This window comes from Lithobates pipiens, unplaced genomic scaffold (assembly GCF_037356315.1).
Source record: "Lithobates pipiens isolate NorthernLeopardFrog02 unplaced genomic scaffold, aLitPip1_a1.2 Scaffold_8, whole genome shotgun sequence".
NCBI lineage: Eukaryota > Metazoa > Chordata > Amphibia > Anura > Ranidae > Lithobates > Lithobates pipiens.
Window position 1 is genome coordinate 175,157,364 of NW_027507903.1, and position 25,836 is coordinate 175,183,199.

At 44.7% G+C, this 25,836-nt stretch overlaps 1 protein-coding gene across 1 annotated transcript in view; it reads right to left on the minus strand.

Annotated features, from left to right (window-relative positions):
• NAMPT (nicotinamide phosphoribosyltransferase) overlaps positions 1-25,836 on the minus strand; it is an 80,199-nt gene that overhangs the window by 37,718 nt on the left and 16,645 nt on the right. The window contains exons 2-3 of the mRNA XM_077472057.1: positions 1,718-1,874; positions 1,380-1,483 (exon numbers count right to left, since the gene is read on the minus strand). Of these exons, the coding sequence (XP_077328183.1) occupies positions 1,380-1,483; positions 1,718-1,874 (261 nt within the window). The remainder of the gene's footprint in view (positions 1-1,379; positions 1,484-1,717; positions 1,875-25,836) is intronic.

Genomic DNA, 25,836 nt, shown 5'->3' on the forward strand with positions numbered 1-25,836 from the left:
CTGCAGGGAGTCTATTCCACATTTTCACAGCACTCACTGAAGAAAACTTTCCCTATTTGGAGATGAAATCTCTTTTCCTCTAGACAGAAAGAGTTCCCCCTTGTCCTCTGTGTTGACTGTAAAGTGAATAACTCAACACCAAGTTCACTATATGGACCCCTTACATATTTGTACATGTTGATCATATCCCCCCTTAATCTCCTCTTATCAAGAGTAAATAAATTCAGTTTGGTTGCCTTTCTCTGCACTGTCTCCAGTTCCCCAATATCCTTTGAGAACTGGTGCCCAAAACTGAACTGCATATTCCAGATGAGGTCTTACTAATGATTTGAACAGGGGCAAAATTATATATATCTCTCTCTGGAGGACACACCTTTCAATACAAGAAAGGACTCTGCCCACTTTGGAAACCGCAGCTTGGCATTGCAGATCCTTCACTATGGATCCCCCCAGTTGTACTCCCCTAGTATGCATGCATATTCTTAGGCCCCAAATGCACAACTTTACATTTATCAACATTAAACCTCGTCTGCCACATAGTTGCCAAATTACACAGAGCAGAGAGGTCAGCTTTTAAATTGGAGACATCCTGTAAGGACATTATTCCACTGCATAGCTTGGTGTCATCTGCAAATATGGAAATGTTACTTTTGATCCCAGACCCAATATCATTTATAAAGATATTAAAAAGTAAGGGTCCCAGCACTGAACCTTGGGGTACACCACTGATAACCTTAGAACATTCAGAGTAAGAATCATTAACCACTACTCTCTGAATTCTGTCTGTCTTTTAGCCAGTTTTCTATCCATTTACAAATTGATATTTCCAAACCTGTATACTTTACCTTACACATGAGCCGTGTGGGCGGAAATGTATCGAACGCTTTTGCAAAATCCTATTATACCACGTCCACCCCACTGTCCAAGGTTTTACTTACCGCCTCATAAAAAGAAATCAGGTTTGTCTGACAACTTCTGCCTTTCATGAAGCCATGCTGTCTGTTGCGCATACATACACATACATAAATAATTTTTTTACATACCAAGCTATATAAAATTTGTTTGGGTGTTGTGGTTTCTTATGGATGTACCAGCTTTCGTCTTCATGTACATTTGGTCTGCCATTTCTATCCCAGTACATTTGGCAACAATTGACATCTTTAGCCATGTTAATTGAGGAATTAACATGCTTGCAAACTTCTTGACACCAAGGAAGAGAGATTAAATAACTAAATCAAGGAGGTTCCACAACTTCACCCCCTTCCAACCTACTCTGACAATCAAGGGCTACATATTTCATGACAATTGTGTTATCTGAGTATGTATAAATCTGACAATTTATTTATATCTCTGAAGCTGTACAACAAAATTATTTTCACCTCAAGGATGTAATTCCATCCTTTCTCGTTAAACACATCATCTTGGAAGTGCTCTCTATAAACCTCTTTGGCTTCTTGAATTTTTTCTTTGGTCACAACCTTTCCTGTTGGCGAAGAAAAAAAAAAAGCGGTAGTAAAATAATGAAAAATGTCACAATGGAGGTGCGATATTAGTTTTCATAAAAGGTGATCTCCAGTTCCATAGGATAACCAAAAATAAAATCAGAAACAAGGTCATAATGGTTTGTGATTCGCTTCAATTTTAGCCAGGTGTAAGAAAGAAATTTGTAACTCTAAAGACAGCAGATTTATTATTTGAGAAAAGGGAGCCGGTTTACCTTTCAAATACTTCTTTAGAATATACTGCAATCCATAAAAGACAGTTTCATCATATTTCACCTTCCTAATTTTAGAATCCTCAGTTTTCTTTTCCCGACACTCAAAGTAGGAATATACTTTGGTCGTGTTTGGAGGGTACTGTTTATAGTGAGTAACCTGAAAAAGAGGAATAAAAAAATAAAAAATGTAAAAATACAAAAATGCAAAATCACCCACCGCACAGCCATTTGTATAAATCTTTCAGATCGAAGAAACACAAGTTGAAGTTTCCTACAGTGGACAAGAAGTCCCCTTTGTGATGATTCTTTTGGTGACAGGTTCTCTTTAATGAGAAAGACTGTCTCCCCTGTGCTCCACTGAATGTAATACAATGCACATTTCACTGCATTACATTCTTTACCACCCTTGATGGGGTGGGAAAGAATACACACATACATGCACACTCTGAATTCTATGCGCCCATGTGAAAGGGGTCTTATGCTGTGTACACACGACCGGACTTTGACAGCAAAGGTCCCACAGAACGAATCTGCCGGACAATGCGATCATGTGTGGGCTTCATCGGACCTTTGTGGTCTAAAAAGCAGACGGACTTTAGATTTAGAACACGTTTCAAATCTTTCTGAAGGACTCGAGTCCGGTCAAAAAATCCGTTAGTCTGTATGCTAGTCCAACGGACAAAAAAAACGACGCTAGGGCAGCCATTGGCTACTAACTATGAACTTCCTGATTCTATTCTGGTCATACGTCATCACGTTCGAATCCATCTGACTTTGGTGTGATAGTGCGTGGCCAAGTCCATTCGGAAAGTCTGTCAGAACTCTGCTGAAGAGTCAGTTGGGAAGACTGCCGGACCTAGTCCGGTTGGGTGTACACGGCATAAGCCTCCTCATACCAAAAAGTCTTCCTCCAACTTTTGAATTGAGCGCATGTGTGCTTCCTTTCCTATTCTATACACCTTTAGGATTACATTTTACCCACTGTGTATTCATCTTTAAAACGTGAACATTTATTGGAAGTGAAGTACAACACTTGGAATAGAACACTTTTTACAGAGAGTCCTAAAGAATGTAATATATAGATTCAATTAGTCCATTATCTATTTTGCAGCCACGTTAGGGGTAAGTGCTGTACATATTCTATTTTACATCCAGACTATGTGACATCATTTTTGCAACCCAGAGATTTTGGGAGGGAATACACACACACAGTTTATGCACCACTTTCCAACCACACTTTTTAGCAGGGAGACAGAATTGTAAAGTACTGCTCTATAGACCAGTCTTGATATTCACAAGTCATTTAGCTCAGTGCATCACTCTGTGGCCGCTTCTAAACCTACACAGCCTTGGCAGATGATCACATAGCCCCGCAGCTCTAAGTGATCTTTTAGGATTGTGAACAGGCAGCGCTGGGTGGCTAGGTCATAAAGGACACCAGCTCAGACAACGCTCATTGTTCAGAATGATAAAAGATCATGCAGCAATATCTTGTGGAGTTTAGAAAACTAAAGGAAACCTGGGTTTAATATAAACATTTTGAAATACCCTTGCCCATAATGCTTCTTTAAAAACACAGTGGAAATAAAAAAAATAAAAAAAAATAAAAAAAAGGGGGGGGGGGGGGGGGCTGGGGAAGGAGGAAAAGAGTAGGTGCTGCAACTATAAACAGCAAATTAAGATGCCAGCATGTTGTATCAAAAAAATAAATAAAATGTAGGATAGAAGCCAGTTACTTGCCCTTGGTAATCCAGTGGAATACTGCATTCATATTTTACACAAGGATGTGTCATAACAGCTTGTTCACACCAGCAGCCACTCAAAAATGCATGCGACTGGTGTGCGCTGGGCGATACGTCTGTTTGTGAAATGTATTTAATTGCCCTGACAACCGGCAGAAGGTCCCTGGTGGCTAGTGCATAGTCCAGCCTGGATAGAGAACCGTAGGTTTTAGATTGACAGGAGAATATTTTTTCTCCCGGGAACTTCCAACACCAAATATCTACATATCCGTACGCCTCACCATTTACTAAACAGCTTAGGCTCATTCGCATGAGGTTTCAGTCTATCCAGAGCAGGCTGCAGTACTGAGTTAAAATCCCCTACAATAAATGTAGGGCAAACAGGTAAGAGCAATAACTTAATGCTCAGGTCTGAGACTACTGTGGCCATGTCTGGTAGAGGAACATATTGTGACCAGAATAACAGGCGTTCTCTGCACCGTAGCATGCAACACCAAAAACGGACCCCTGGGGTCCGAGACCACCTGGAGGCACTCAAAAAGAAGCCCTTTACGAATTAGGATGGCCACCCCACGAGCATAATTAGAGTACGTCAAGTGAAAATTTTGAGCCACCAACACTTTTTTAATACAAGGGTTTTTGGACCCACCAGATGAATCTCTTGTAGGCAGAGAGCATGCGGATGTAATCGTTTGATTTGCTCAAACACCAATTCATGCTTAAATGTAGAGTTCAGCCCACGCACATTCCAGGAGCAAATGTTTACCTCAGCCATGGGGGGGGGGGGGGGGGGTCAGAGTCATCACACAGGCGGGGAGAAGCGGGTGCTGCCTGTCCAGGAGCCCCAGGACAGTCCCCCGCAAATCAGCCAGAGCCACAGCACCTCCAGTGGGACAAAGTGACACACACATCCAAATTCCTTACATACAGCTACTAGACTATAGACAAAAAATAAAGAGCTGCCGATCAGCAGCAACAACCCTGCCCCCACGGAAATTGAGCGGGCTTGTAGCCAGAACTAGGGCCATGCATGGGGCGCATGGCCTGATATCCATGTGGTTAACTGTAACAAGTCAACTTCACCACTAAGTGGCTCAACATCGTTCTCCCCCCCCCCCCCCCCCCAAACCTTAACAGAAATGTCACAAGTGACAATTCATTAGATTCTGTTGGCCACAGCATGGTGCGATGTGGTGAGTTGCATTGCACTATGCTGTCCTAAAGTAAGAGTATTACATGCTGTACTTCATGTTGTAAAGCAACAATCACTGGAATCGGTAAAATGAAAATAAACCCACACCCCCACCACAAAACTCCAGGCCAATACACATACCCCCCTCTACCATTCTCTTAGGCTGGATTCACACCTATGCATTTTTAGTGCTTTTTGCAGATTTGCACTACAGAAAGTGTTCCATAGGAAACCATGTTAGATGGACTGTAGTACAAATCTGCAAAATGCAAAAAGCACAAAAAAATAAAAATAAAAATATACATAGGTGTGAATCCAGTTTTAATTACATGTACACCATTGACCATGCAGATGTATTTTATGTCTTAGATAGCGTTAGAAAGCATACTAATGCACATAAAGATGAACATGCAAAAAAAAATTATATATATATATATATATATATAATATATATATATATATATATATATATATATATATATATATATATATATATATATATAATAATTATAGGAAATTTTGGGATTAAAATCATAAAAAGATAAAAACACAGCTATGCATGACTGGCTATCAAAAATTCAGCAAATTCCACCCACCATTGTGGTTTTGGCATTATGTAAACATTTAATTCATAAGAAATACATCATAACTCATGCACAATATTCACAAAGCTGGAAGGAACATACATGTTCAGACACGTATATTGTTTTATCAATTATAGTTTCTTTCATCCAAAACATAAGGTGGTTATGAGTCAGCAAGTTTAGCTGAACTGTTATTTTAAAAGCTTAAAACTGTCAGAACATCTCAACTCAACTCCTGCTCATTATGGTGTGAGGGGCAAAAATCCACAAGGACAAAGCCCTGGTCTGCGTGTACTGGACTGAGAATTTCAACAGCAGTACATGGTCAAAAAAACCAAAGTGTCATGTATTTTTTTCCCCTTTAATATTGACTTGTAAAGTACATATAAAAAGTACATATTATATTACATGTAAATTACAGCAACGGTTTACTGTCAACTTGACATATGTAATAGTAAAGCGCTTACCACAGCATGCAATCTAGCCTTGTCCTTTGTTTTGTAAACAAGTACAAAGACAGAAAACCTACAGATTGCTATATCATACACTTAAAGTGGAGCTCTGCTCCAAAGTTAACAGCTACAAATACTGCAGCTGCTGACTTAAAATAAGGACACTCACCTGTCCAGGGTGCCCGTGATGTCCTCACCTGAAGCTGACCCGTCTCGTCCCTCGGCCATGGCATCTTCTGTAAGGGAATCAGGAAGTGAAGTCTTGTTCCCTACTGCGCATGTGTGATTTGTGCATTCTGACTGGTCCCTGCTGTCTTCTGGGACCCTTGTGTCTCCCAGAAGACAGAGCGCGGGGGGGGGGGGGCAGCAACGACATGGCGTAGTTCCCTGCAGATCCTGTAGAGCTCTTTCGCCAGAATTGGGAGCAAATACTTGTATTTGACAGGTATCTGCTCCCCCCTAAAAAGGTGCCAAAATGTGACAAAAGCATTGCACAGAGCAAGTATAGACATGTTTGTTATTTTAATAAAACAAACGTTTAAGAACACATAACTGTTCTATTACAGGATGAAGGACAACCAGTGTCATGCATTGCAATTGCTGGGAGCCCAGGCTATCCTTCAGGTTTGTCACTAAATCAGCCTCGACTCACAGGAAAATACTCCAGAGTGATGTGGATGGCCTAACATCAGTACCATCCCGTGTTGTATGGATGACTGCCCACTGCTGCCACTGGAAGAAGACCCAGGACATGTAGTTAAAAAATAATAAATTGCAGGAGGCATGTAGATTCACAGATCCATGCTAGACAGCTGATGTTCAGGTGACCATTTTCCGACAATCTCCTTTGCTTTTATATATTATAAGGATGTTTAGCAGAGGGTTTCAACAGGACCACTAATCAAATTTCACCCAATTCAAAAAGGTTTGCCCAGATTAAAGCGCAACTTTATTTGTATTTATTCGTTTTTTTTCACCCATCACTTCCCCATTGGAAGCCTTCCAGGGCAGCATCAGAGAGATAGGACTCCTCTCACCTAACAGGAAACACATCCATCATCCGCCATTATAAAAAAGCTGACATACAGTGCATACGGAAAGAACTTACAGCACTCGTTATCTACATTTTATGTTAAGCTGGCCATACACCATACAATTTTCTTATAAAATTTCCTTTAGATTTACTTTCAACTGTGTAGTACAAGGGCCTGCCTGATTGCACACAAATTGAAAGCATTTAGATTTCACCTCATTATATGGTTTTGGTAAATCTAAAGGAAATCTAAAGAAGAAGAAAAAAAAAAAATTGTATAATGTATGGCCAGCTTTATTCCAAAATGGAGTAAATTCATTTTCCTCAAATTTTACAAACAATACCCCATAATGCCAACATGAAAGAAGTTTGAAATCTTTGGGTTTTTTATTTTTAACCACTTGCTTACTGGGCACTTAAACCCCCCTCAGTCCCAGATCAATTTTCAGCTTTCAGCGCTGATGCACTTTGAATGACAATTGCGCGGGCATACAACACTGTACCCAAATGAAATTTTTATAATTTTTTTCCCACAAATAGAGCTTTTTGGTGGTATTTAATTACAGCTGGGAGTTTTATTTTTTGCTAAACAAAAAAAAAGAAAAAATCATGTTTAATAGTTTGTTATAAAATTTTGCAAACGGGTCACTTTTCTCCTTCATTGAAGTGCGCTGATGAGGCGGCACTGATAGGCTGCACTGGTGGGCACTGATGGGCTGCATTGGTGGGCACTGATGGGCACAGATAAGGCGGCACCGATGGGCAAAGATAAGATGGCACGGATGGGTGGCACGGATGGGCACTGGTAGATGACACTGATGGGCACGGATATGTGGCACTGGGGTGCAGCACCTTTGTTAAGGCAGATTGTGGGCACTGCTGGGTGGCACTGACGGGGGCACTTTTTATTAATGTGGCACTGGCAGGGGGCAGGTGGGCACTAGCAGGGCTGGCCGTGATCGGGACTGATGTCCCGATCACGGCCGCCGGTGATCGGCTTTTTTTTTCTCCTCGCGCTGACAGCGCGAGGAGGAATAATAGCCGATTACCGGCTCCGTTATATCACATGATCAGCTGTCATTGGCTGACAGCTGATCACGTGATAAGGGGGTCGGGATCGACCCCTTGCACGGATCGGTGATCAGGCGAGTCTCGTCGATCACAGAGCGCGCCGCGCGCGCCCCTCAGGGGGCGCACAGGCCGCTCGTGCACGGGACAACGTCAATAGACGTAGTCCCGGAAAAGGAGATCCGCGCTGTAGCCGTCATTCGGCTATAGCGCGGGTCTCAAGTGGTTAATAAACTTACAAAACATGTACATAAGTAGTCACAGCCTTTGCCATGCCACTCAAAATTAAGCTCAGGTGCAACGTGTTTCCACTGATCATTGAGATGTTTCTACAAGTTGAGTCCACCTGTGGTAAATCCAGTTGATTGGACAAGATTTGGAAAGGCACACACACACTTGTCTATATAAAGGTCCCACAGTTAACAGTGCATGTCAGAGCACAAACCAAGCCATGAAGTCCAAGGCATTGTCTGTAGACCTTCAGGACAGGATTGTATCGCGGCACAGATTAGGGGAAGGGTACAGAATCATTTCTGCAGCAGGTCCCAACGAGCACAATGGCCTCCATCCATAAATTAAGGAAGTTTTGGAATCAGCAGACTTCCTAGAGCGGGCTGCCTGGCCAAACAGATCAGGGGAGAAAGCCCTTAGTAAAAGGTGACCAAGAATCCGATGGTCACTCAGAGAGCTTCAGTGTTTCTCTGTGGAGAGAGGAGAACCTTACAGAAGAACCAACATCTCTGCAGCACTTAACCAATCAGGCCTGTATGGTAAGGTGGCCAGACGGTGGCCACTCTGTAAAAAGCCACATGGACAGCCCATCTGGAGTTTGCCAAAAAAAGATACCTGAAGGACTCCGACAATGAGAAACAAAATTCTCTGGTCTGATGAAACAAAGATTGAACTCTTTGTCCTGAATGGCAAATCGTCATGTCTGAAGGAAACCAGGCACCGCTCATCGCCTGGCCAATACCATCCCTGCAGTGAAGCATGGTGGTGGGAGCATCATGCTGCAGGATGTTTCTCAGCAGTAGGAACTGGGAGACTAGTCAGGATCAAGGAAAAAGATGAATGCAGCAACGTACAGAGAAGTTCTTGATGAAAACCTGCTCCAGAGAGCTCTGGACCTCAGACTGGAGGGAAAAGGTTAATCTCCCAACAGGACGAACCTAAGCACACAGCCAAGATAAAAGCAGTGGCTATGGGACAATTCTGTGAATTCTCTTGTGTGGTCCAGCCAGAGCCCAGACTTGAATCTGATTAAACATCTCTGGAGAGATCTGAAAATTGTTTTGCACCAACACTCCCCATCCTACATTATGGAGCCTGAGAGGTCCTGCAAAGAAGAAATGGGAGAAACTGCCCAAAAATAAGTGTGCCAAGCTTTTAGCATCATACTTAATACTTGAGGCTGTAATCGGTGCCAAAGGAGCTTCAACAAAGTATTGAGCAAAGGCTGTAAATACTTGTATAGTACATGTAATTTTTTTTCTGTTTTTAATTTGTAAAAAAAAAATTAACGATTTCAAACTTTTTGGTGTTGTCATTATAGGGTAATATTTTGTCGAATCTTTATAGGGCCAATCGGTCCCTCCTTGCGGTCTTATTCCCAAAACCATAACTCTGCTAGTTTAACAGGATGGTCTTGTCTTTTTCATCCAGAATAACTGTGCGACTCCCAGGATCACCCTCTCAGTAGCGAGGCAGAAATGTTTAACAACCTAAGAAGTTAGTCCCTGGGTTAGCCGTTCTGGTTGGATGCTCATATTCTTTGGATGGTTGACCCATGCTCTTTGCAGCCAATGAGGTGCTATTAATATCACTTTTTCTTTCGCCTTTTCTTGCTTGATCTTCTCAATCACTTTGAGAACCAAGTTTTGGGGGGGGGGGGGGACACCTGTGTGTAGTAGGTGTCCACTCTGTTTATTGCCTGAAGAAATTGGGGGTCATGAAATTCACTTTTGACACAAATAGGTCCACTGTTTGGTTGCCGCAGGCTTGAGTTATCCAGGTGTAGGTTGCTTGGTGACCATTCTGTGGGTCTCAGGGTGTTCCTGCTTAGGTAGTCTGCCAGTATGAGTGAACACACATCAATTCTTGTTAATTTCTTCAAGGTTCAAGGACACCTTTGACCAATGTTGATACCATAATCCCTGGGCTATCCAGTGCCACTTGTGTCAGTGGTGATCCCAATTGGCTCTAGTTGATGCCAGTAGACCTTGCTTAGAGATCTAGTTTGAACCACCATATGAGTGAATCTTACCTGCCTGGGGATACTGATTGTAATAGGTTTCCATCCCATTGTATTAGAAGGTAGTGTGAGTGAGTGTGTGTGTCCAGGTAATGGCAGGGATGGAAGAGGTCATTAGGCCCAATACCTTCATTACGGTTTTGATGGTGTTTGCTGTAGAGAGGAAAGGGGATGTTATTTCCTCTCATTTTCTGCTCCTTTTCTTGAGTCAGAAAAATAGTTTCCTTGATGCTCATCAGGTAATTCACCATTTGGCTAGGATCAGCTGTGACTTCTGCCAGTTTATCATCCACCCCTGCTCCCAGAGGTAGTAAACGCTTAAGTGCATGTTGAATTCCATTCAAAATGTCTTGTATTTTATGGAGTTGAAGGGGTTAAAATAAAGGAGGAGTCTGAATTTCCCTGTTTCTCCTGGTGAAAATGTGGCAATAGAATACTTTACCATCTTTGATGGGAGGTACAAAGAAAATGACCCACTTGTTCCAGTAGCTCTTCTATGGAGGGGAATAGCCCCTCCACTTTTCCCCCCCCCCGATTCTGTGGCAATCTTGTTAGGAGGTAACTTGCGAGGGGAGCTCTTGATAATTCTAAGACATATCCTTCTGTGGCATGGACAGCCCTGTTTTACTACCACTGTTTCATACAACTCGTCAGTTTTCCCCCTCACCTGTGAGTAGTCATTGTTTGGGGTGGAGGGAGAGGGTTTGAGAAGGAATCCCCTCAGTTTTCCCCTAGTCTTTCCTTTGGCAAAAGGACCAGGTTCTTTTGGCATCAGCCTGTTCATACATTGCAGGTGAAAAGAAAGCTTAAAGTGGTTCTAAACGCAAAAGGATTTTTACCTTGAGGCATTGGGGTAAAAATCCTTGGTGCAGTTCCCCCCTTATATCTACCGGAGCTTCATCTGGATCCAACGATGTCCACGAGCGCAGCAGCTCTCCCAGGTGTTTCTCCTCACTGGCTCCCGATGCTCAGGAAGAGGATCGAGGCTGCTTGTATATGTCAAAGGTTTTTGGAAGTGGCATCCCCTGACCAAGTTTTGAGCCACAATGCCCTTTGTGCAGAACTGACAAGTCGTAAAGCGGGCAGTGACAGCCTCTGCAGGTGTCCACAATGAAGGCTACAGTCCTAAACCGTGGAGAAACAGCCCTTAGCAACTGTTCCCTAGAAGGGCCTGCTTCCAAATGACTTTAATTGATTCAGCCAGATCATCAATATGCTGGTTGTTCAGGTTGCTGAAAGTGCTGGGCTGAAATTTGCTGCCCCTGCCTCCCAGTCTTTTCATCAAGGCCTGTTTTTTTTTTGTCCATCGGGTCCTTTAATGTGCCAGAGTCTTCAAAAGGAAAGGTCCGTTTTGTTTGTTACACTTACTAAATGCCCCAAATGGGCACTTGTGCTTTAATGAAGCCGAGGAATACAATTTTTTTTATAGGTTATTCCCATTTCCTCTAGATGCAGTCTTTCAAGGCCGTGTGCATAGGAAAAGCACGCAATTTTTTTTTTTGTTTGTTTTTTCCGGTTGCAATCCTCTGTACATCTGTTCATGCAGGATAATTTTTGCGGGTTCCTCTAATACCCAGCAAATATGATATAACCCCAAGTAGTTCTTCTGTGTCTTCTGTCAGGTAGATACATTTTTTGGTGGTCATGTCCTCGTCTTCAGGGTCAGAGCATAAGCCATTTTCTGAGTCTGAATGTGCATACTCTGTTGCTCGCCCCTCCTCCTGTTTGCTGGTATCTTCCTAGTTGAAAGGTGGAATGGCTGCCATGGCAGTTGTGGGTTTGGCAACAGTCGTAGGCCCTGCTGGCGATTGTAGGTTCTGGACCACAGCCTGCAGGAAAAGTAATGTAGTGGATATCTCTTCAGACAGATACTAGCCCTTTAAGAATGCCTTGGGACTCTCTACCTACCAATTTGTTTACATTCTTTTGGCAAGGTGGCTTGGTCAAACCTACTGCCAATTTGTGGTTGCAAGAGGGACGTTGTCTCGAAGCAGAGTGCACGCTGCCCTTCTTACCTTTCTCTTCTGGGGCCTTAGTCTGTAAAAAGGACAAAGGAACCAGAAGTAAAGCAAGGAATGACTTCAGGCCCACTGGAGCAAAAAGCATATTGTTCAGCGGATAGGTGAGAAGGCAGAAGAAGTTTGTAACCGTGCTCTGGCTTACCTTGGGGTGTCCTGACTCCCAGGATGTGCAGGGCAGGAAGGTGGTGTGGCATCTGAGATGGTAAGCTTACAGGTGTTTTGTACCAAGAGACCTTTAAGCTGTCTGCTCTGCCCCCAGCTGCTTTGCCATATGAACATGACATACTGCAGTTCCAACCATTTCCTGGTGCTCTCAATTGTAGTCATGCACATGTTCCTGGGTGCAAAAAAATAGGATTTTTATAGCAGCTTACCTGTAAAATACATTTCTTTGAAGTACATCAAGGGACACAGAGCCATAGTAGTTACTATGTGGGTTATAGGCCACCTTGAGGTGATTGATACTGGCATGCCCCAAGACAAAGAGTGCCCTCCCTATATGACCCCAACCACACTGGGAGTACCTCCATTTTGTAGCAAAGCAATACAAGTGTATACCAAAGAATGGAGGGACCTTTGTCCCGTGATGTACTTACTTCAAATAAAAGCATTTTACAGGTAAGCCGTTATAGAAATCCTATTTTCTTATCGTACATCATGAGACACAGAGCCATAGTAGTTACTATGTCGGATGGCAACTGTAGGGAGGGAGACATAACAAAAAAAAGTAGGGCATCAAGAGACTAGAGGACTCATACTGCAGTACACTGCGCCCAAAGGCAATATCCTCATGACAGTTTACATCGATTTGATAGAATCTGGTAAATGTATGGACTAAAGACCAAATTGCAGCCTTGCAGATCTGAGCTATGGAGGCCTGGTGATGCACTGCCCAAGAAGAACAGCCCTGGTGGAGTGTGCTTTAACATGAAAAGGAGGAATTTTCTTCTTTAGACGATAAGCGGTCTTTACATGACGGGGGAAAAAAAAAAAAAAATAACTAAATAAAAATTATAAAAAAAACACAACACGTGTGTGCGCGCAGCAGTCCCCAGCAACCCCAATACTTACCTGAGCTCCCTCTGATCCAGCAATGTTCACAATAGCGTCGGCTGTCCTGGGACTCTCATTGGCTACCACTGCTGTTAGAGCCAATTAGAGAGCGGGGGTGGGAGTGGCTCTGTCTCATGGACACAGAGCAGCAGCTTGGGAGCTAACATGCAGTGGTGCCCTCAGAGGGGCACTGCTCGAGGGGGAGGAGCCAGTAGCGCCCAGCAGGGGATTCAAAAAAGAGTAGAGGATCAGAGCAGGTAACTATTTTTTAACAAACAAGGACGGAAGCTTTAATACTACTTTAACCGGTTCCCGACCAGCGCACGCCGATGTATGCCGGCTGAATGGCACGGGCAGGCAAATGGGCGTACCTGTATGTCCCTTTAAATTTGCCGGCCTGCCATCCAGCGGCGCGCTCGCGTGCTGGTCGGGACCCCCGTGAAGTCCGGACGCAGCTCCCGTGGACTCGATCGCCGCAGGCATACCCGCGATCGTCTCACGGGGTGGCTGAACGAAGAAATGCTGTTGTAAACAGCATCTCCCCGTTCTGCCTAGCAACTAGTGACGCTGATCTCTGCTCCATGTGATTGGAGCAGAGATCAGTGTTCACTAAATTAAAGCCCAGCCCCCAACAGTTAGTAACACACCGCTAGGAACACTTAACCCCTACACTGCCACCCACTGGTTAACCCCTTCACTGCCATTTACACAGGAATCAAGGCATTTATATAGCAGTGATTGCTGTATAAATGGCAATGGTCCAAAAATGTCCACCATAATGTCGCAGAAAAAAAAAAAAAAAAAAAAAAAAAAAAAAAGCTGATCGCCACCATTACTAGTAAAAAAACAAATTATTAATAAAAATGCCATAAAACTATACCCCATTTTGTATACGCTATAACTTTTGGGCAAACCAATCAATAATCACTTATTGCGATTTTTTTTTACCAAAAATATGTAGAAGAATACGTATTGGCCTAAACTGAGGGGAAAAAAAATGTTTTCTATATTTTTGGGGGAAATTTATTATAACAAAAAGTAAAAAATAATGCGTTTTTTTTTTCAAAATTGTCGCTCTATTTTTGTTTATAGCACAAAAAATAAAAACCGCAGGGGTGATCAAATACCCCCAAAAGAGCTCCACTTGTGGGGGGAAAAAAAAAAATGTCAATTTTGTTTGGGAGCCACGGCGCATGACCGTGCAATTGTCAGTTAAAACTACGCAGTGCCGAATCGCAAAAAGTGGTCTGTCTTTGACCAACAAAATGGTCCGGGGCTGAAGTGGTTAAGGTTCAGGGTCTTTGAAATAGCTCAGCAATCTGACCTGTAGATAAAGTGAGCCATTTCTACTGCACAGTGACACTTTAATTGTATGTGTAGTTTGAATTAAACATTTATAAGAACACCACCACTTTACACAGCGTCCATCTGAAAAAGGTAAGAGGTTGGACGGTTTCCTCAAAAATCATATGCTGTCTGACAGACATCACTACATTGCAACATAGTAATGTAGTAGCAAGAATTCTGTGGGACATCCTAATGTGCATTTCCAGAGAAACGTCCACTGTGGGGATTCCACACCGACACACCCTTTCCTGCTGCTCCACAAACTTTCAGTTTCTTTTCTGTATAATAGCGCTTCCCAGAATTGTATCCTATTGACAAGAACTAGGTGAGCCACGATACGTACAACTGACAAATCTACATTTGAGCCAAGTCATATGATACTGACACAGGGTTTACTGAATACACAAGTTGTAATGTACTAAGAGAAATGCCAACATGAAGGGCAATTGAATGCAAACTGAACTGTGGGATGAAAAAAAACAGTTGTACCAATCACATAAGGTTAGTCCAGCAATCTCCCCCACTGAGCTTTCGTGTTCTAACAAGGGGATGGACGCCCACCCCCCCCCCCCCCCCCCCCCGAACACACTCTGCCACTAAGAGCACTGATTGGGAGTGGGTTGACGGCTGGTTTTCCAGCATGCACATCTGACAAAAGCCGGCCGAACAGCCCACTTCTGTCGGACAGACCGATACACAGGCAGAATGTTTGCTTTTATTTTTAACCAGCAAATATACAGGGCTTAAAGTGGAAGTCAATGTAAAAATCTAAAATCCCTGCATCTTTAGACACCACAGATCTAACCCCTCTATCCCTGTAAAAATAAGTATACACATACTAAGCAAGTCAGATCGGCTTCCAAAAAAGTATGTATACTTACTCTCTTTACAGGGCTAGAGAGGTAGAGAGGTTAGTGTTAGATCCGTGGTGTCTATAGATGCAGGGATTTTAGATTTTGCATGGACTTCCACTTAAATGCCAATTTTGTCAATGGGGGAACATAAAAAAGGCAACCAAATTTTAGGGCTGCAACTAATGATTATTTTTGTAAATCGAATAGCTGGCCAATTGTTCCGATTAATCAGATAAAAACCTCCAAAGTGTGTGGTGGTCAATTTTTATGTAAAGTAAAAACAACAAAAAACACAATTTATTCTTTAATATCAGTGGTAACGCAAAATAAGCAGCTATATAGTTAGGGAGCAAAATATCGAATCCACTTTGAGAAGAACAGAAGCCATAGCTTGAGACAAACATTTATCGCCATCGTTTGTAATACAGCACTGCGTATCGCAAACGATGCAACAGACAATTTTCCCTTACAAACAGTGCTTTCTTTTGATGGTATTCGATCACCTCTGGTTTTTATTTTATGCGCTATAATCAAAAAAAAAAAAAAAAAAAAATCTTATTTTCTGCTATAAAATATAAATATAATATAATACACACATACAAATTTGATCAACTTTGGCCAATGTGTATTATGCTACATATTTAGATTTATGGAATTTTGTTTTATCTATTTTTTACTAGCATTGACAGCGATCAGTGACTCAGCAGATAAAAATCGGACACTAAGGCTGCATTTACACCTGAGCGTAGCGTTTTCAAGCGTTTTTTGCGGTGTTTTTACCGCGATTCGCGGCTTTTTTTACCACGATTGTGTAGGGCAAAAGGTCACCAATGTTAAAAGAAGAAAAACGCCCAAATCTGCTCAATTCGAGCGACAAAAAAGGGTCCGGAACTTGTTTGAGCTTCAGGCGTTCGGCTTCAGGCGACATGTAGTGGAGATGTGAACCATCTCCATTAAGATTAATAGAATTTTTCCCCTCTAGCATTTTGTAGCTTCAAGCTACAAAACGCTCAGGTGTGAATGGGGTGTAAGTGGCACTACTACAGTGATCAGTGCTAAAAATATGCACGGTCACTGTACTAATGACACTGGCAGATAAGGGTTTAATATCTGGGGTGATCAAAGGGTTAAATGTGTGCCTAGGGAGTGCTTACCAACTGTGGGGGAGGTGCTTGTACTATGGGAGGGCAGAGATCCACGTTCCTGCTTTTGAATGAAAACAGAATCACAACTTTCCCTCCTCACAGAACAGTGACATGCCTTGTTTACACACAACTGTTCTGCATATATCCCCAAACAATCGGTGGGTCCCAGCAGACATAGAGTGCAGACCTGCTGATTGGCTCCTGCTGTGTCCAATTGCACGCCAGACCTGCAAGTGCAGGATCATGTACAGGTAAGTGATCCTGCCCTGTAGAGCCACCTTATATATGCAGTAAACGGTCAGCAAGCAGTTACAGTAAGGGCTTGTTCACACTCAACTAAATGTCTAATGCTTAACAAATGCTCCCATAACGTTAGTATGGGCGTTAGACTCGTGGTAATGAGCTTTAGTATTGACATTAGACTAGAGTTTTACAAATAATGAAGAGTTCAAAAGGCTCCCCAAATGCCCTATGCACAGATTTGAAATGTTTGATGAGAGTTAAAACCGCTCCACAAATGCCTATTTTTAAATGGGACATAAGAGGAAATTAACTAATTGCAATGTCCCACTAACACCTTAAATGAAGGTGTTGAAAGGCTTAAAAATGCCTGTTGAGTCAACATGAGGCGATCACTCCATGTTTTGATAATGTGAACAGCACTGAGTGCTGTCCATTGCATCATTTGCATAGGCGTTTGAGGGGTGTTTTTAAAGGAAAAAAAAAAAAAAAAAACCCACCCATTCCTCTCTGGGTGATCTGTGTACATTGCATGGATTTTAAGAAACTTTGTTGCAGATTCCTACCTTTTGTTATTCTGATGAAAGCACAGTTTGGTTTCATATAGGGGGGAGAATAAAAAAATAAAAAATAAAAAAAAATAAAAATAAAAAGGATGCAAGCTTGGAGGTGCTACACACAGAAGTGCCAAGTTTGTCCTATTACTGATAGGCTGCGCACATGTCACAGGCCAGTCCAGAGACAGTTAATCAAGATGACAGACAATAGTGTTAGTGCAAGCATGGATCAATGTGGTGATGTTTTTTGGTGAACAAAGGCATAAAACACACGGATATACACAGAAGACTTCAAGCACAGTACTGTGAGAATACGCTCAGCTGCAGTAGGACTGCACTGCATTAAAGGAGCATTTTGACAGGTAAGGCCAGGATTTTCTGGATCACATTGCATGTGACAAAACCTGGGCACAATGTTTCACTCTGGAATCAAGAGCAGTGGAAGCATGCGAATTCACCACCACCCAAAAATATTTAGAGCAATTGTGTCTGCAGGTGTCATGGCAAGTGTTTTCCTGGGGCAAACGTGGCACATGCATTCTAAAAGGAACCCATGCCGTTCCCACAGAGCCTTGTGCCGTGCCTGAGGCTCCCATGCGCATGGCCGGAGCCTGTGAACCTGGAAGACTACAGGGTGAAGATGGAATCCCCATTAGCGGCGACAGCGCTGCCGGAGGGGTCCATTCTAAAAAAAGGTACGTCTGACATAATGGCTTAACCACTTCAATACCCCCTTCCTGCCCCACCAAATTTTCAGCTTTCAGTGCTGTCACTTTTTAAATGACAATTGCACGGTCATGCTACACTGTACCCAAACAAATTGAGCTCTTTTGGGGTTATTTGATCACCTTGTCTTTTTTAATGGGCACTGATTGACAGCTGCTTGGTGGTCTAGGGTGGCATACCAGGAATCCATGTGGTGGCCATCCCTTGTGGTTCTGGCAGGCATCTGTCAGGGGGCTGCACTGAAACAATCACAGACCCCCCCCCCCCCCCAGGTCAGGAGAGCCGCCAATCGGCTCGCCTCTACTAGAGTGAGGAAAAGCTGATAAACATCTCTTCCTGTTTACATCTTAATCAGCTGTGATTGGACACAGTTGATCACGCGGTCAGAGGCTCTTTACCGAGATAGGTGATGTGGTGTGTCAGACCGAAATGCCACACCACCGATCGCTGTGCTGTGTACCCCTTAGGGCGAGCGATAGTCTCTTATCCTGCTGATGTCATATGACGCTCAGTCATGTTTACGTAACCACTTCCCCGCCGTCATTCTGCTACAGGTCGGGAAATGGTTAAAGAAGTGATACTAAAATGTTTTTAAAGAATGAAAAACGGACGTTATACTTACCTGCTCTGTGCAGAGATTTTGCACAGAGCAGTCCGGATCCTCCTCTGGGTCCCTTGCCAGCGCTCCAGGCCCCTCCCTCCTGAGTGCCCCCACAGCAAGCAGCTGGCTATGGCAAGCTGCTGCATGTCCAGACACGAGCCATGGGTTCAGCCCCCCTCCTCATTGGTTCACTGACTGACAGGAGTGGGAGTCAATGGCGCCACACTGAAATCTCAGCCAATGAGAAGGGAGAGTCCCGGGCAGCTGAGACACTCCTGCAACATAGCTGGATCGAGATGGGCTCAGGTAAGTATTTAGGGGGGCTGCTGAACAGCTTTTTTTATCTTAATGCATAGAACGTATTAAGAAAAAAAAAAAAACTGACTTTACAACCACTTTAAACCTGCAGGGGGTTTATCACAATTTTGCTTGCATTTTCCAAAGAACATAAATTAAAATAAATAAATAAAAAATGGGATTGACCATTTGGTCTTTTTTCTGCTGTCATCATAGTTGTTTATATGTTAAGGAGGAACCAATAGTCTTGCATGAAGTGACAATGTCAGCAGAGGGGCACTTGTATGAAGTGCATACCTGCTAAAGAATCCTTTGTATACTTTTTTTTAGCAAACCATTCCTTGAAAAAAAGCTGCCACTCCACTACCTTCCAGGCTGCTGCAAGTATTCACATACTCCGAGTGGAATACTTGTTTACCTGCCTTGCCCTTTGTTTCTCTTGCTGGTCTCTTACTACAGGCTGTCCAAAAGGGCAGAAGGAATGTGTGGTGGAGGAAACAGGTACATGACCCATCCAACAGGCTAAATACAGCAACCGGTGAGAAGTCAAGTTGTGGCTTTTCAAGAAATGGGCCACTGGAACACAAAGTATAAAGGGGGAAAAAAAGACTCAGTTAGACTTACCGGTGACGGTATTTCTAAGAGCCTTTCAGGACAACCCCGGAGAGAGTGTAGCTCCACCTTGCAATCAGGAAACACATGCCCACTTTAAAAACACCTCCTCCTCCTCCATGGCTTCAGTTATTGTGGCCTTCCGACGCTGGAAAACAAAGCACAGAAAGCACAACACCATGGTAGAACTTAATACATTTACTAAGCATAACCTAGGGAGGGAAGTAACGGTTGTCCTGAAAGGCTCTTAGAAATACCGTCACCGGTAAGTCTAACTGAGTCTTTCTCAAATCGCCTTTCAGGACAACCCCGGAGAGGATAACCGAGAAACTTACCCTAGGGCGGGACTACTGCCTGCAGTACCTTCCTGCCGAAGGCCTGATCTGCTGCAGACAGTAGATCTAACCGGTAATGCCGGAGAAATGTCGAATAACTGGACCAAGTGGCAGCCTTGCAGATTTGTTCAGGCGTGGCACCGGCCCTTTCAGCCCAGGAAACTGCCGTGGATCTAGTAGAGTGGGCAGCAATACCTGAGGGAGGTATTTCTCCTTTTGCTTTATAGGCTTCTGTTATAGCCAACTTAAGCCACCTACCCAGCGTACTTTTAGAAGCTTTCTCCCCCTTGCGTGATCCAGAAAATATCACAAAGAGGGCGTTTGATTTTCTAAATTCTTTAGTAACTTTCAGAAACTGTAAAAGACATCTTCTCACATCCAATGTGTGAAAAACTTCCTCTCCTGCATTTGCTGGGCTTGCAGAGAATGTAGGTAACACTATTTCCTGTGATCGATGGAAAGTTGAGGATACTTTCGGTAGGAATGCTGGATCCGTCCTCAGTACCACCCTGTCCTGATAAATTCTAAGGAAGGGTTCTGTAATAGCTAGAGCTTGGAGCTCGCTGACTCTCCTGGCCGAGGTGATGGCCACCAAAAAGATTGTTTTTAAAACCACCTTCTGCAAAGAAGCTTCCTGTAAGGGTTCAAACGGTGCTCCCGAGAGACCCTGTAAAACTGTAGACAAATCCCAACTGGGAAAGTCTTTAAGGGCTACTGGTCTATTTCGAGCAAGAGCCCTAAAAAATCTAGAAATTAAAGTTTCTTTAGATAAAGTCTTTTCAAAGAAAACTGATAAGGCAGCCACCTGAGTCTTCAGGGTACTGGCTGCGAGACCCTTCTCCATTCCTTCATGGAGAAACTCCAAGACTGACACCGTGCTCTTGACCTTGAGTTCTCTAGAACTGCACCAGGAGTTGAACTTTTTCCAGACCTTCATGTAAATTGCCTGTGTAACTGCCTTCCTACTGGACAGCAGGGTCTTTACTACTTTATCTGAGAGACCTTTAGCCTTTAACAGGTCCTCCTCAGAAACCAGGCGGTTAGCTGCAGGAGTTCCACTTCTGGATGACTTACTGTCCCCTGGGATAACAGATCTTTTCTGAGTGGTAACCTCCATGGGGGCTTCGAGGCTAGGTTTCGAAGACCCGCGAACCAGGGTCTTTTTGGCCAAAAAGGAGTGACTAGTATTAAGTCTGTCCTTTCTTCCCTGAATTTCCTCAGTACTAGTGGAATTAGAGGAAAGGGGGGAAAGGCATAGCACAGCTGGTAATGCCAGGGGTGAGCGAATGCATCCAACCCTATTGCTGCATCTCCTCGGTGAAGAGAAAAGAATCTGTCCACCTTTGAGTTCTGCTGGCTGGCAAAAAGGTCTACCTGAGGAACCCCCCAGGCCTCGGAGATCATCAGGAACACTTCCTGATTCAGACTCCATTCTGCCTCTAGCAATTTGCGCCTGCTTAGGAGGTCCGCAAACAAATTCTGAGAGCCCTTCAGATGCACTGCCGATAGTGAGGCTGTGTTCTGTTCTGCCCAGGCTAACAACAGATTGGCCAGCTCCATCAAGCTCCTGCTTCTGGTTCCCCCTTGCTTCATAATGTAGGTAACCGCTGTTGTGTTGTCTGACAACACCTGAACATGGTGGCCTCTCAAACTCTGCTGAAATGCCACTAAACCCAGAAAGATCGCCTTCAACTCCCTCCAGTTGGATGATCTTTGAGCTTCCTGTTTGGACCAGACCCCCTGAGATGTCTGACCATCCAGATGGGCTCCCCAGCCCCAGGCACTTGCGTCTGTAGTAAGGCGCTTGTCCACAGGAAAGGTCCACACCAGGCCCCTTGAGAGGTTTGCCTGGTCTCTCCACCACCAAAGAGCCCTTTTCGTCTTTGACGAAATTTTTAGCTGTTTTTCCAAAGGATCCTGATGGGACCAGCTTGACAGAACCTCCCTCTGAAGGGGTCTGGAATGGAACCTGGCCCACTGAACAGCCGGGATTGCTGCCGTAAGCAGGCCCAGAACTGCCATAGCCATCCTGACTGAGACTGTCTGGTTGCTCTGTATCCGCTGTACAGCTAGCTGTAACTTTTCCTGTTTTTCCAACGGCAGGAAAACTTTCTGGAGAATCGAATTTAATGTATACCCCAGAAATTTCATTTCCTGTGAGGGGGTCAGGATTGACTTCTCTAGGTTTAGAAGCCATCCCAGGCCCTCGAGGTGAGACTGGGCCCTCTGGAGATTGACTAGGACCTGCTCCCTGGAGTCTGCAAAAAACAAAAGGTCGTCCAGATAAGGAACAACTGGAATCCCCTTCAATTTCAGGGGTTCCAAAGCCTCTGCCATAATCTTCGTAAAGACCCTGGGAGAGGACGAGAGTCCGAACGGCAGAGCCCTGAATTGGAGGTGCCATACCGAACTCCCTACCTTCAATGCCAGGCGCAGGAACTGCTGCGATGCCTGATGAATTGGTATATGAAGGTAGGCATCCCTTAGGTCCAGGGATGCCATGAAGCATTCTGGGGTCAACAGCTTTGTGATGGAGAAAATTGTATCCATCCTGAAATGTTTGTACCGAATGAACCTGTTCAGGAATTTCAGATTCAGGATTAGACGGTACTTCCCTGAGGGTTTTTTCACCAGAAAAATATGTGAATAAAAACCCCCGCCCTGCTGGTTTACTGGGACTTGAATCAGAACCTCTTGCTGTATCAGCTCCTGTAACAACAGCTTCATTGCAGAGGCCTTCTCCTGATCCCTTGGCAATGTTGTCACATAAAACCTGCTCGGGGGTAGTTCTGAAAACTCCAACCTGTACCCCTGATCGACAACGCTCTTCACGAACAGATTTGGAGACAGCCTGTCCCATTGTTCGCGAAAAGCTGACAGTCTCCCCCCCACTGGGGAGATATTGTCACTTGTTCTTAGGGGACTGCTCTGGGGGAGATCTAAAGAGGACTCCACCCCTGCCTTTGCCCTTCTGTGAACCCCATCTGCTCTTGTGCTCCTGGTCTTTTTTATGGGACTGCTGAAAAGCACGAAAATTCTTTTTAGCAATCTGCTTTTTCTTAACTGGAAAAGCCTTCTTTTTATCGGCTGTTCTATCCAGCACAGACTCTAAATCAGGACCAAAGAGCAAGTCACCCGAGAAGGGAAGACCACACAGCTTGACCTTAGAGGCAGTGTCCCCAGACCATGTTTTCAGCCAAACTGCTCTCCTGGCTGAATTTACAAGAGCCGAAGACCTAGCGGCCAGTTTAACTGATTCTGCTGATGCATCCGCCATGTATTTGACTGCATTCAGGATCAGTGGAAAGGACTCTAAGAGATCCTTGCGGGGTGTCCCCGCCTCAATATGGCTCTTCAGCTTCTCTACCCAACATTCCAGATTCCTGGCCACCACCGTAGCTGCCATTGCTGGTTTTAGACTGACTGACGCAGCATCCCAAGCTTTTTTAAGGATGGAGTCAGCTTTTTTGTCCATTGGGTCTTTAAGGATCCCCATATCTTCAAAGGCTAGATCCGTTCGTCTGGATACCTGCGAGAAAGCTGCATCGACTCTGGGTTTCTTGTTCCAAACCTCTGAGTCCTTATCTTCGAAGGGAAACCTTCTTTTGAGAGCTTTAGAGAAGAAAGGGGCTTTTTCTGGGTCCTTCCACTCCTTTCTCACTGAGTCTGAGAGGACCCTGTGGACAGGAAAAACTCGCCGTTTTGTTTCGTCCAACCCCTGGTACATTTTGTCATGAACTGACAGTTGTACTTTTTCTTCCTGAATTTCTAGAGTAGTGTAGATTGCTTTTAAAATATCATCTACTTCCTCTAGTGATAGCTTGAATTTGGAGCCCCTGCTATCTTCTTCCTCTTCCTCCTCCTCAGAATCCCTGAAGGAGATGAGAGTACTACCCCCTTCGTCTCCAGACTCTTCAGTTTCCACCTGTCTGGATGACGACGCCCTGGGGCTGGGCGGTAAGTTCTGAGGCTCGGTCTGTGCGGGAGGGTTTTGTATCAGGATGGACTTGACTGAACTCAAAGAGTTTGTCAGCTCTTTAACCGAAGAAAACAAATCCTTATATTGTTGAGATGTTTCCTCTTCCACCAATTCTCTGATACAATTTCTGCACATTGCCTTCTGCCATGAATCTCTGAGGGGGGTTTTGCAAGAAGGACATTTTCTCTGACCTGGTCTAGCTTTTCCTAGTGATTTTTCCTGAAACGACATACAGGTTTAATTCACTAAAAGCTCTCAACAACCAGTTGCTTAACACCAAGCCAGTGCAGAGACCCACCACCAAACAGACCTACTAGTGAGACCCCAGAACTAGGCTGCAAAAGGTCAGAGCGAAGTCCACCTCTGACCTGCAGCGACAGGCCCCCAAGAGGGGGGAACAAACAAAGACATACCCACAGTAAAGCAGAGGGTGCCAGTGCACCTTACGTACCTGGGCTGGACCGGTGCTGGGGGCGCCTGTCTCCGCCATAGCTGGCTTGCACTCTTCCATCGTTTGAGTGAGGCAGCTATTTTACAAACAGCTCTCATTTTAAATTTTCCCGGCCGCCGCGTCATCAAGGCCGGCCGGAAGCGGAAGCACACGGTCACCTGACCCGCCCCATGACCCCTGCGTTCCAGGCGCTGAACCACGGCGCCACGCCCCCTCAGAGCGCCCGCGCGTCACCGTGAACGACGCCGTCGCCGCCCGGGACCCGGCGCCGAAAACGGAGCCATGCCGCTGACCTGCAGCGGCCTCCGCCAGCAACAGAGCCCTCCCTGCGCTAACAAGCGGACACCGGGCACCCGACGCCGGCACTCCGAGGGTCCTTACTCCCGTGAGATGGCGGGACCAGGAGCTCCAGGAGTCCTCTCCCCGTGGAGATGCTGCTGGGGGTCAAAGAGAAACAACCTGCAACAAAAGGTAAGCCTTACTCCCCTGCAGAGAGTGTAGCTCTCCCTGGTTCAGGCACATGCTTCCTCCAAGGAGGAAACACAATAACTGAAGCCATGGAGGAGGAGGAGGTGTTTTTAAAGTGGGCATGTGTTTCCTGATTGCAAGGTGGAGCTACACTCTCTCCGGGGTTGTCCTGAAAGGCGATTTGAGAAAAAAATATATCACTCCGGTTGTTGCTCTTAAAGTTTCTTCATTTTATTGAATAGCTACAGTAAACAAACTCAGATTAAGTCAGTAGATGTGTTTCAGGCTAGAAGGCCTTAGTCATAACCTTGGTTTTTTGCATTACTCTACTCCGCCAGCAACTGTGGATCGAGCACAGGGCTGGACTGGGACAGAAATTCGGCCCTGGACGTCATCCAGACCGGCCCACTTACGTTTTGAGTGTCCCATCAGCATCCCCTTTACATCAGAGTCCCACCACCAGCTCCTTACATCAGAGTCCCACCACCAGCTCCTTACATCAGAGTCCCACCACCAGCTCCTTACATCAGAGTCCCACCACCAGCTCCTTACATCAGAGTCCCACCACCAGCTCCTTACATCAGAGTCCCACCACCAGCTCCTTACATCAGAGTGTCCCCCTCCCACATGTACTCACGGTTCTAAAGGCAGCCCCTCTTCTTCCTCTCTCCAGTCATGTGATAACAAGCGATAGGGGAGAGAGGAAGGAAAGTCTGCTGACCATGTCTATCTCCCCCTGCAGGCTGGAGGGAGCAGAAAGCCTAATGCTCTCTCCAGCATATCTCGGAGACTGCTCCTCCTGACAGGAGTGAAATCGAAATCACTCACTGTCAGAGAGGAGCGGCTCCAGGACTGCACCAGACCGGCCCACTGAGCCATCGGCCCACCGGGAATATCCCGGTAGTCCCGATGGCCAGTACATGCCTGATCGAGCACCTGGGAGCTCTGCTATGTGGTGTATGGGATACTTTACAATAAGTATACACCAGCCATAACTTTAAGACCACTAACAAGTTAGGTCACTAACACAGGTTATCTTGTTGCAATGGGACCTGAAAGTCAGTGGGATATATGCGACAGCAAGCAAACATGTTGCTCCTGAAGTTGATGT